The sequence below is a fragment of the Pan paniscus genome, chromosome 3 (genome assembly GCF_029289425.2).
Source record: "Pan paniscus chromosome 3, NHGRI_mPanPan1-v2.0_pri, whole genome shotgun sequence".
Classification (NCBI taxonomy): domain Eukaryota; kingdom Metazoa; phylum Chordata; class Mammalia; order Primates; family Hominidae; genus Pan; species Pan paniscus.
Genome location: NC_073252.2, coordinates 141,406,278 through 141,419,436, shown reverse-complemented (window position 1 = coordinate 141,419,436; position 13,159 = coordinate 141,406,278). Strand labels below are relative to the sequence as shown.

At 36.4% G+C, this 13,159-nt stretch overlaps 1 protein-coding gene across 1 annotated transcript in view; it reads right to left on the bottom strand.

Moving 5' to 3' along the window:
- Nucleotides 1–13,159, bottom strand: part of SMARCA5 (SWI/SNF related, matrix associated, actin dependent regulator of chromatin, subfamily a, member 5) — a 46,203-nt gene that overhangs the window by 11,584 nt on the left and 21,460 nt on the right. The window contains exons 9-14 of the mRNA XM_003820704.5: nucleotides 12,240–12,308; nucleotides 7,815–7,924; nucleotides 6,097–6,323; nucleotides 4,070–4,191; nucleotides 3,843–3,995; nucleotides 2,291–2,423 (exon numbers count right to left, since the gene is read on the bottom strand). Of these exons, the coding sequence (XP_003820752.1) occupies nucleotides 2,291–2,423; nucleotides 3,843–3,995; nucleotides 4,070–4,191; nucleotides 6,097–6,323; nucleotides 7,815–7,924; nucleotides 12,240–12,308 (814 nt within the window). The remainder of the gene's footprint in view (nucleotides 1–2,290; nucleotides 2,424–3,842; nucleotides 3,996–4,069; nucleotides 4,192–6,096; nucleotides 6,324–7,814; nucleotides 7,925–12,239; nucleotides 12,309–13,159) is intronic.

Genomic DNA, 13,159 nt, shown 5'->3' with positions numbered 1-13,159 from the left:
AGTTGGCAGGAGTTTGGACAACCTTGTAATTTTTCAAAAATACAGGTATAAAAAAACAAACAAAAACCCAGAAAGACTTGTTTTCACCCTCCTCAAGGGTCACTCACATACACCTAAACAAAGCTTTGATTTTTATATGCCAACCAACTTGTAAGTAAGTGGAAAAAGATCCAAGTTTTCAACAATTTCTTTAAATACTTGTATCATGGTTTGGGACCCATAATAGGATATACAACCAAACATCCATGACTTTGTAAGTGAGGAGATATCCACAAAGTATGTTTCCTTGTGGATGCTACCATTGGATGCTACCATTGCTACCAAAATGTTCTTATGCTTATACAAACTACTTCCAAGTTGGGCAGGAAGGTTCCGGAACCTTCAGATGTAAAGTGCTTGTGTACTCTCGTTTTTGATTATGTCCCTCAAATAAAAAACAGTAACACAAAGGTATGCACTTAAGGCTTGCTGTTTGACTAACATGTCTACAAATGGCACAAGAAAGCTATTAGCCTGAAGGTTTGCTCCAAAAATTGCCACAGTAAATATGAAGTAAAAAAACCTCAAGATTTCTAAATTAATTATGAATCAATTAAGGTCTTTTTTATCTTTAAAAAAAAGTGTTTCGGACAGGCGTGGTGGCTCCTACCTGTAATCCAGCACTTTGGGAGGCTGAGGTGGGTGGATCACCTGAGGTCAGGAGTTCAAGACCAGCCTGGCCAACAAAGTGAAACCCTGTCTCTACTAAAAATACAAAAAAACTGGCCAGGTGTGGTGGCGGGCATCTGTAAATCCAGCTACTCAGGAGGCTGAGGCAGGAGAATTGCTTGAACCCAGGAAGCGGAGGTTGCAGTGAGCCGAGATCGTGCCATTGCACTCCAGCCTGAGTAACAAGAACAAAACTTCATCCCAAAAAAAAAAAAAGTGTTTCATGGATGAAAATAACTGAGAACAAGAAACACATGGCAGGTGTATTTCAAAACACATGGATGTGTGAAGAAAAATAAAACATTAGCCATTATATCACCCATGAGATAACATCACAGGGTGGCAGCCTCGAGAAGTCCCCAGAGACTTTTCTAATTAAACACTTAAGAGTTAACAAAGTTCTTGATCCCCCTTGAGTCACTTCCCAGCTGTATGTACAATGAACAAGTAATTTAGCCTCTCAAAAGCCTTTATCTCTGATGCTAACATCTCAAGTTGGCATGAAGACTAAAGGAGAAAATGAAATGTTAAGTATATAGCACACTGCCTGGCACAAAGTAAACACTTTATTAACGGAAACGATTTGTAAAAATAAGCAATAATTTATTGTCTTCAGGTATGCAGACACATGGTTAACACTATGAATAGCATTAGGGATACCAAAGACATGTAAAATACTCTCTTACATGGACATCAGAGACTGACAAAATCAAGATACCTACATAATCAGTAAACAATGTAACAGTATGACTTTCAGCTTTATAGACAGATAGTAAATACATGCTCACAATTGCAGTTACAAAGGAAACCAATGCACACTTGAAATTATTAAGTTTCCCACCCCTTTTCTTGAATTTTATATTTCCCATCATCAACTTTATAGTAGGCTTCATGAAAACATAAATTATGTCATCCTTAAAAGCTGATCTGGAATGAGAACTTAAGTTTCCTTCAATTGATCCAAAATAAAATCCCACTCTCACCCCCTACTCCTACTTATACCCTTGTTTACTTCATCTCTCCCTCCCAACTAAATTGTAAACTCTTTGAAAGCAAGAATACTTGTTTGTTCCATTTACCACTGAATTCTCAGCACCAAGAACAGTGCCTAGCATCTGGTGGGTACTCAGTAAATTGCAGACAAGAAAAAAGAATAAAATCAGGCTCTTTGATTTTTATTTCTTCAGTTTTCCCCACAGTAATCAAGAGTAGTTAGTACATATAAATCATTAACCACCACACTGAATGTCAGATATTTTATATACATTATCCCCTTTAATCCTTTAAAATCCTTAAGTGTAGTTATTTTTATCCCCACTTAACAGATGAGGAAATGGGTTCATGTAACGAGAGAGAACTGCTAACTGGCAGAGTCATTATTCAAACCTCAACTGTCCTGAGCCCAAATCCATCTTTTTAATGACAAAACTAAAGTTTACTGTATTTGCAATACAAGTCATCTCTACTGGCTGCAAGCTTGACTCAATGGATGCTTAGTAACAAGAATCTTCTAAGACGATTTTCAAACAAAAACAGGTTGTGTCAATCCAACTTGGTAAAGTTTTAAAGTTCCATGGCTTACCTTGTTGAATGACTATTGAATCCAGTCTGAGTTTCATCTCAGCACGTTCTACTATTCTTTCTTCTACAGTGTTATCAGTTATAAAGCGGAACACTCTGACTGTCTTGGTCTGCCCAATTCTATGTGCTCGGTCCTAAATAAATTACCATGTTATTTTGAATTTAGTTTAAAAGTCACATAAATAACACTGAAATGGGTACACTGAGAAAAAAATTAAAATATTCTGAAATATAAAACTTTTAAAAATTTGTAATAACACTGAATCTGTAAGGAATCAGATGAATTCTGCTAGGTTACACTGAGATAAAACACGTAATGTCTCCAAACAATATACAACATTATAATTTTTAAATCTGATGAGGAAAGATTTTAAGGTCTTTTTTCCTAGGTTTAAATTCAAAATGTTTTTCTATCTAAATCAAACCCAAATTGTCACTGCTATCAGGCAAAGAAGTGACATGAAACAACTTAGCAAACAACACAAAAATTCTAACCTTTAAATATTACCCAATTAACTACATACAAGTAGTCAAACTAATTTGAATATGAATTTGTTTTACTTTTGCTAACTACATTCCTAAAAAACTCCCTTATTTCTAATAATTGGTCCATTTTCCCCAGTCACCCTTAGTAAGAGTACAAGATGAAAGTGACTAATGGGCTGGGTGCAGTAGCTCACTCCTGTAATCCCAGCACTTTCAGAGGCCGAGGTGGGTGGATCACCTGAAGGTGAGGAGTTCGAGACCAGCCTGACCAACATGGTGAAACCCCATCTCTACTAAAAATACAAAATTAGCCAGGCGTGGTGGCGCACACCTGTAATCCCAGCTACTCGGGAGGCTGAAGCAGGAGAATCACTTGAACCTGGGAGGCAAAGGTCACAGTGAGCCAAGACTGCACCATTGCACTCCAGCCTGAGCAGTAAGAGCGAAACTCCATCTCAAAAAAAAAAAAAAAGTGACTAATGACAGAGATTAAAGTTGGGTTTATGGTCCCCAATATCATGGGTCAGGCGAATCTGCAGTATCAGTTCTCTCAATCTAAAAATAATCTTCCTGATCTGACCAGGTACTCTCACACAGGTGTTCTTTTAAATAACTAAAGTGGAAGACAGGCTAGTTGCTCATCAAACCCAATTCTCTTTGGTCCTGTGATATAACTATATTATAATTTACCAATTCCCTTACAGTCAGTTATGCTACATGATTTGAGTTCTGTCTAATTGTTTGATCAAAGGGGTGGAGAGACAAGGAGGCTGTTTCAAGGTCTGACCCATAAAGAATTTCCTGGGAAATCCCCAACTCTATCGTTTCCCCCTTCTGCCAATAGGATGCAGTATAGCAGAGGACTCCAGGGTCCCAAGACATGGCAGATCCCTGAGATGGAAATACCCTTATTTAGATGGAAGATCACCTCAATATACTCTCACTGAACCATTAGATTGGAGAAAAATAAAATTCTATTGGGTTAAGTCACTGATATTTGTAGAATTAGCCTGTCCTAACTAACGCCATCTACTAAGCACAGAATATATTTATTTGTTATCTCTTACCATAGCCTGAAGATCTACTTGTGGATTCCAATCAGAATCATACAAAATTACTACATCAGCAGTCGCAAGATTGATGCCAAGACCACCAGCACGCGTGCTTAACATGAAAACAAACTTTGTGCTGTTTGGTTCATTGTATGCATTAATGGAGTCCTATGGATAAAACAAAATGATTGTCAAAAAATTTATCTGATTATTTTTTATCTCCCTCCCCAAATTTTACTCACTTGTCTCTCATCATGGGGCGTCTGACCATCCAACCTGCAGTACTCATAATTTCTCCACATGCAATAATCTTCCAAAATGTCCAATACCCTTGTCATTTGACTGAAGATTAGTACTCGTGAACCTGTTGGGGAATATAACAATCTATTATCAGTGGCTTCAAAAGTGGAAAAATTTAAGGGTAACCAAAACTAAGACTAATCAATTATCCTTTAATTCCAAAGTTACCTACTTGGTTACAAGGGGGAAAAAAATCTACACATTATTATCCAAGTCAGTCATTTCCCACTTTTTTCTCACCATGGCACAAATAAAAAAGGGTAACATTTGTACAGAAAAGCATATTTGCCTCTGGTCTGGAAGGCTTTGCCATCCCAAAGGGTAAGATAATCATTATCTTGTTACCCCATATACGTTTAAAAATAACTTTCCACTACTTCACAACAACTCTTCAATGCATATGACTCCCCAAACCTCCAACACACACCTAATAATCCTGGTCTCAGCCTGGTTCTGAAGACCCATTCCAGATCAAAGGACCATAATATGTGCCTTATATATCTACAATGACTATCCTTCACTTATCACTTATCTGCCATGATTCAAATTATCCGACTGCCTTCCACTTCTTTAGGCAGCTACATAATACCTTCAGTAGAATATATCAAGACAAAGGATCATTTTGAAAAGTAATGATTATGAAATTATCCTGTCCTAGAAGCAGAGGCTGACAATCTGCTGTTGTCACACGTTCCTGTACCTCAAATGCATAAGAATTTTTTTTTTTTTGAGACGGAGTCTTGCTCTGACACCCAGGCTAGAGTGCAGCGGCGCCATCTCAGTTCACTGCAACCTCTGCCTCCCAGGTTCAAGTGATTCTTCTGCCTCAGCCTTCCAAATAACGGGGACTACAGGTGCATGCCACCATGCCCGGCTAACTTTTTTTGTATTTTTGATAGAGACAGGGTTTCACCATGTTGGCCAGGCTGGTCTCAAACTCTTGACCTTAGGTGATCTGCCCACCTCAGCCTTCCAAAAAGTGCTGGGACATGAGACTACTTAGTAGTCTCCATTTTCCCTGCAGAGTTTAATATACCTTTCATTAATATCTGAGTATTCCCACCAAGTTCCTGCCACTCCTCCCCACCAATTTAATTCCTTTAATTACTTTGCTTTCAAGGAAAGCATTTTTTAAAAATCTATCTCTACAAAAAGGTATAAAAAGGAAAAAGTAAACCCATTCACTGACAACTCTTACAACATGCTTTTGATAGTATCATAGAGGAGATTCACCTACTGGTCCAAATGTCATTCTTATTAAAATATAGAGAGAAACACAAACTTGAATCTGCACACTTAATACTATAGCAGTGATATTTTGTATCTTTAAGAGATATGTAATAATTTATGAAAGGCTATAGTGTCTGGCGTTTGCTTCGAATAATCTGGGAGGAGGAAGGGTATAGCAGACTAAAAATGTTTTTATTAGTTAAAATTGGAAGCTGGCTTCTAAGTTCTTTCTGCATTCGTGTAATTTAAATATACCCAAACACACACCACAGACATACCCATTTTCATATAAAAAGTCAGCATACTACAAAAAAAAAATGTTTCAGGTCCATGTACATGGTACCTTATTAAATTAAAACTCCACATAAATAATTAAAAAACAATATCATGAACACACCACCACTGTCTAACAATGGATCTGGTAACCATGTGTGGGAGGGAGGTGCATTCTTCACATTTTATGACAGAAAGCTATAATTTCTAGGAAAGTATATATGAAGTATGAACTCTTCCCAAAATCAAGGGAGTATGGTTGCTCTAACTACTGCTTACCTTCTAAGAGACTTAAGGCCTAAAATCAGGAGCGGGGGTTAGAGCTCAGATAATGAACAGGTTTTTTTAATGTTCTACACTTCAACCTTGGAAAGCATCAGAGCAGTCATTTCAAAGTACAGTGCTTCTTTGTTTTAACATGAGCATTTTAAAACAGTTTTGATAATTTGATACGGGTAACCGATACCTTGTTCTTTTAACTTAGGGAGCAGCTTGTCTAAAACCACCATTTTGCCACTGTTGGTTACTAGATGCATATCTGTTGTATAAGGTGGACCAGGTTCTGCTCCATCAAAGAGATACGGATGATTACAACATTTTCTCAACTGCATTAGGATGTTCAATAACCTCATTTTGTCCATCTTGCCTGCTGAGTTGAGTATATCTATATCCTTCATTAATATCCGAGTATACCTATTCAAAGAAGAAAAACATTTTTAGAGCTCAAATGTTCCTTGATCAATCCCTGCCACTTTACATACTTAATCCCCTTCCCCACATGAACCCCCAAATATCTATAAGAAACTACTCATCAACTTCTAGGTATGGTTAGGAATTTAACATCTGTAACCTCTTTCTTTTTACTTCCATTTTTCTTTACTGTCCATAGCATTATAATGTTCATACTTACGCCTTGGGCCTTGAGGATATTATTTTAAAAGTACAAAAACAGTTCCCTTGGGTAGAATTAAAGCAGTAAGACATAATATTTTTAAGTAATAAAGCAAAACTTAAAAAATGTAAGTTTTAAACATAATTTTAGTTTGCAGTTTTTTGCAACAGAAAGTGCCACTATTCGATTACTATATACCCCATAGTTAGTGTAGCATTTAGGTAAGAACCCTAACATGTAAGAAGACAGGAAGAATAATGAAATGGTAAGGCATGATGATGAGAATAATATGAATACAACGTGACTTAAACATACATATAAATACATAGGGTAGGGAGGTATGTCTGTGAGGCAGGTCTGTGAAGCTACAGCCATAAGCTAAGGCCAGATTATAAAAAGCCTTGAACATATACTAAGGATGTACACATTGTTATGAAAGAATGAGTAATTTGTCTAAGCATCAAAGTTTTAGAGCCTTGGATCCTCTGAACAAAGTAAGTAGCCTAGGCAATCTATGCTTAAACAACAAGGCAGACCTTTCCATCTCAATTCTGATATAAAGTTCACTCAAATGTTTAACTAAAAAAGATTTGTCTTCCCTTAGCATTGACTCATCTTAGTTCTGTTTTAGAGCCATCCAAGGTTAAGCCTAATATCTGCTACCCTTTCAGAAGTTTTTGAGGACATTTAGGACCAACCACCTTCTACAGATAACCTCTTACCCAGATAACATGCCCAGTTCTCTATATGATATTAAGTCCTTTAACCAAACAACTCTGGCCTCTTGCAAATACTTATCAAAATTTAAGTATGCAGTTAAATATACATGAAATATGATGAGACCAGTAAAGAAAAGGGTAGCTATATTTATTTCCTCTCCTTTGAACACTACACTTACATTAAGGCTAACAGTATCTTTTTCTGCAGCTACTTTACACTGACCCAGTATTTATGAACTATAAGTGAACTGTATATCTCCCACACTGTGCTATCACAGTTTCCTTTTTAAAAATCCCAAGTAGATGGTTTCATATGAACCCCGTTTAATTAAATCCCAATTTTAATTTTGGATTCATAAGCCTTCCATCCTGATTCTGTCATCTAACAGGTTCAAAACTTTCTATAACGAACTTAATGAGCAAGCCCTATACTACGTGACAAGAAAACTCTTTTCAGGTTGAGTTCAATCCAGCAAACTGGAATTCCATGAAGACACAAATTAGGAAAACAAAATACAAATGAAATTTAGGGAAGAATCAATAGTGCTATCAAGTACATCTGAGAACACATACCATTCCCTTTGCATTTTGCTGAGGCCCACATAGATTTTTACTTCCTTCTTTGGAGGCAAACTCTTTTCAACATCAGCCTTAATTCGACGAAGGAGGAATGGACGCAAAACCTTAAAAAGGACAAAAATAAATAGGTAATACCAATATTACACATAAGGTCATATTTCAGCATCTTAGAATTGTATATAAAATACATGAAAAAGAAATTTCTCTGCGTGAGTATCAAGTGATTTCTTAGGACTTCTCCCTGCAAATACAGTCATATCTCAGTATCTGTGGGAGACTAGTTCCTGTCCCCTTCCCTTTGAATACCAAAATCCACAAATGCTCGAGTCCATTATAAAAAATGTAGTATTTGCATATAACCTACAAACATCCTCCCATATACTTTAAATCATCTCTAGATTACTTATAATAATAGTTAATGGAATGTAAATGCTATGTTAATAGTTGTTACACTATACCGTTTAGGGAATAATGACAAGGAAAAGGTTGGTATATTTAACAAAGATGGAACCATCTATTTTATTTTTATCTTTTTTGGGGACAAATATTTCCAATCCATAGTTGATTGAATCTATGGATGTGGAACCTATGGATATGAAGGGCTAACTGTATATAATTTATTACTACTGGGTTCCTGAAGGGTAGTAATACAAGACCATTACTTATTCAATAAAGGCATACCTCAGAGATATTGTAGGCTCAGTTCCAGACTACCTCAATAAAGCAAGTCACATTTCCCAGTGCATCTAAGAGTTACATTTACACTATTAAGTGTGCAATAGCATGTCTAAAAAAAAAACAATGTACATATCTTATTTTAAAAATACATTATTGCTTTAAAAATGTGATACATTATTTAAAGCAATACATTACTGCTTTAAAAACAGAGTAAACACATGCCGTTGGGAAAATGGTGTTTATCGATAGACTTCCTTGACACAGGGTTGCCACAAACCATCTATTTGTTTTGCAAAATAAATGTTTCTTAAAAATGCAGTATCTGTGAAGCACTGCAAAGGGTAATGAGATGTGCCTGTATATGTGAGTATATACTTGTTATACTACCATAAAATACTAAAAACAATAGTAAATTTTTAAAATGTTTTCAACAATTTGCTGCCTTTCAGGTCTAAAACTAGTTACTTGCATGCAGACTGTCTAACATTGCTTAAGAACGGGCAAGGGTCAGGAGGCCGAGTCAGGCGGATCACGAGGTCGGGAGATCGAGACCATCCTGGCTAACATAACATAGTGAAACCCCGTCTCTATTAAAAATACAAAAAATTAGCCAGGCGAGGTGGCAGGTGCCTGTAGTCCCAGCTACTTGGGAGGCTGAGACAGGAGAATGGCGTGAACCTGGGAGGCGGAGCTTGCAGTGAGCCAAGATGGCGCCACTGCACTCCATCCTGGGTGACAGAGCTAGACTCCATCTCAAAAAAAAAAAAAAAAAGAATGGACAAGGGTCTCATTAAGATCTCCTTATGGTTAGTCTTTAAACTTACTGTCCTAACTTACGGAAAGAATATAAAAGTACACACTTCAATAAATCATGAGTGTACAGTTCTAGAAATTTTATTCAAGTACTGTAAAAGTACCCATGTTATTACCCAAATAGAACACTCTAGAAATCATTTTTGTGTCCCTTCCAATCACTATCCCCTCTTTTCCTTCCCAAGGGTAAGCAATATTCTTATTTTTAGACACCATAAATTAATTTTGCCTATCATTTTTAACTTTATATACATGGACTCACTCAATACGCACCCATTTATATCTGGTTTCTTTTATTAAACAATGAGACATTTCCATGTTATATGTAGTAGTAGTTCACTCATTTTTATAAAACAGTAAGTTTTAAAATTAACTACACAACTAAAGATAGCCTTTTTTGTACCTCTGTTCTATTTACACTGGTTTTTACAAATAGTGACTGTATCACAAAACAAATTAGTGGGAAAAATACCAGCAACACCTCTCTAACATCACCACGTAGAAAAGCTAGTTCAGCCCTAGTCAACAGGCGGCAGCAAATGCCAGATGTGTAAGTGAAGACCTTTAGCCCCACTGGTTGTCTTCTAGCATTGTCCAGCTAAATAAATGTAACTGGATAAACCCAGGTGTAACCCACAAAGAAACCATCCAGTCAACCCATAAATTCTGGGGTCGTTAATAAAATATAAACTATTAAGTGTTTTGGAGGTGGGGGAAATAAGGGGGTCTTATTAACCCCTAAAGGGGGGTTAAGGTGTTTTTCGGGGGTGGAGGGAATAAGGGGTTCTTTTGCAGCATTAGATAACTAATACATCAAATAAGAGTTATCTCATTCCTAAGCATATCCATACTGACTTCTAAACCCTCCTTTCATTATGAGACCACAGGTGCTACTGTAGAAACTTCAAAGTAAAGAGCAGGAGAAAGTAGAGAGGTAGCTACAAGACCTCTTCTCCCTGACTTCATAAGCATTTTCAAAATACCCTGTGAACAAAACAGAGTTACCAAATCTGGTTGATACTGCTGAATGGGTTGTTCATTTGCTTTACCTAGATGTACCTATGTATTTACTAAAGGAAAGCCAAGAGCAGATGAATAAGGGGAAAAAAAATGCATGAAAAAAAATCATGTTCTTCTGCCTCCTTTTCTACCCCCAAGATTACATATACACTCCACAATCCTTGGTTTAAGTAAATACGAAGAGAGTGCTTAGATGCATGAATGCCATCTGAATTGAAATAAAGGTAGCTAGGAAATTACTACCTTCAAATATTTAACAAAACTCTCAATATTTAAGAATTTTAAAGTACTTTATAATGAAATATTTGAACAATCATGAACTTAAAATTTTTTTCCCTGTTCAAATATCCACTCTAACTAGGCATTGTGCCAGGTATACAAAGACAAATAAATCTGTGCTTCCTGCCTTTGTGCGTACAATCCAGTATGGAAAACACTTGTGAATCATCTCAATATCCTCTGCAAAGTCCTATAATATTAGGATGCTCAGATTGTTAAAGATGGAATACACAGAAGAGCACCTAGGCCAGCCTGAGCCTGGCTGGTTCAGTGGAGGTGATGTCGCTGAGTCTTGGACTAGGTATTAGTAAAGAGACCAGGAAAAAGGATTCTAGATGTAGCAAAAATGATGAGCAAAAATAGATTAGAATTACCACAATGTTTACAGAAAACTGACAGTGGGGTCAGCAATCTATCAAATTAAAGCTCAATATATGAAGTAAAACAAAACAGATGCCAAAGAATTTTAAAAAGGTTAGGTCATGGAGGGGCACAATTTTGTTCCCCAGGGGACATCTGCAATGTCTAGAGAAATTTTTGGTTGTCACAACTGGAGGAATGTTACTACTGCCATCTAGTGAGTAGAAGTATCAGGGATGCTATTAAACATGCTACAATACACAGGACAATCACGTTCTCCCCTCTCTCCTTATCCCTCTCAAAGATATACCCAGACCAAAATGTCAAAAGAAGCTGAGAATTCCTGAGTTAGGTCATTAAGGGCTTTATATAACATTCTTACAAGCTCCTGCTTTAACCTGCTTAGCAGGGTATTTTAATCTGGTGTCTCTTAGAGAAGTTTCTCTACCTACCAACTTTTACTTGTGAACTGTCACAGGAAGCTGTATGTAGAAACAAAGCTATACAGCAAGCAAAAACATACCAACTCTGCTCATAATGCAATATTAGCAGCTGTTTATACACAATGTAGCTAGATTTAAGAAAAAATAGATGGATCTTTAGCCCTTTCAAAAGTGAACCTGTTAGATTCTTCCATGGAATGTAAATTGAACTAAGCTTTAAAAACTTGTCTATTAAGGCCGGGCATGGTGGCTCATGCCTGTAATCCCAACACTCTGGGAGGCCAAGGCAGGCAGGTTGATAACTTGAGTTCAGAAGTTCGAGATTAGCCTGGGCAACATGGTGAAACACTGTCTCTACAAAAAATACAAAAATTAGCTGGGCATGGTGGCCAGTGCCTGTAGCCCCAGCTACTCTAGACGCTGAGTGGGGAGAGACTGCTTGAGCCTGGGAGGCAGAGGTTTCAGTGAGCCAAGATTATGCCACTGCACTCCAGCCTGGACGACAGAGTGAGACTGTCTCAAAAACAACAACAAAAACTTGTCTATATTAATTATTATGCAATTCTTCTTCCCCCCACTGTATTTTGTATAACTGTAAGAGCATACTTTCTCCCTTGTCAGGATTCCATTCTAGGTTCTAACACTGAAACAACCACACATCACCCCCTACATTGATTGTAAGATGTAAGAGTTAAGTGTCAGAATTCAAGCAGATCTGATTCTTAAGCCATTGTGTTTTTTATTAACAGGAAAATAATCTACTAATTTAAACCTTTATCCTTTTTCCCATCATAAATATGTTTTAACACTACTCTAAAATACTTACCATATGAAGCCTCTCAACTAGCTTTTGATCCCCAAGGCAGTTGTTTGTATCAAACCAGGAATCAAAGTCCTAAACAAACAAACAAAAAATATACTCAGATCAGAGATAATATTAACAAATACCCTATAATACCAGATATAGAAATTATTTCTAGAATTAGTAATTTGAATTGTAACCCACAAAAAAAAATCACTTAGTCCAATTCTGGTTTTCATGTGTCATTGTTACTAACTTTAAAACAAGTAGTTCAGAAATCACACTACCTTCTAAACATTCTTCTCAAAAACATCAAAATAACAAGTTTCACAGTAAAAAGTTGGAGAGCAAGTTCTGTAGGATTAGAAAATTAATGTTCTTGAAAAATATCTTTCGAGTTTCATAAAAGCTTGAAAATTAAAACATTTTATAGTTTGTTCTCTGAGACCATTCGCACTACTCAAATACAAGTTTACGAACAATGTCAATTTTAATCAAACTTACTAAATGAAATTGAAATTACCAGCATTTCATTAATATTTGGTTAGGATTTCAACAAGGGCAGTTTCCCTAACCTCATCTCTTGAACGTATGTATTATATATGTGCTTTGTTTTTGAGTAAACATAATCTTAGAATTCACTGCTTTAAAGTAAATGAAAGTGTCAATGTAGTGAGAAAAAGGAATTATCTCAAAAACATCAAAATACATAAAATCGAAGCTAAAATTGCTTTTGGAGTCTGATTAAATATCTTTTTACAACACAAAATCTCTATTCTTTCAAAATAATCTTCAACAGAAAAAAACAAAATTAATTAATACCTTTTTATAACTTAATTGTACAAAAATATACTAACGCGGACCTCTTCAAATCCCTCCAATACACACAAGACGCCAGCTATGCAAACAAAGCTTCAAAAATAAACGCTGGTCCAGGAAAAAAA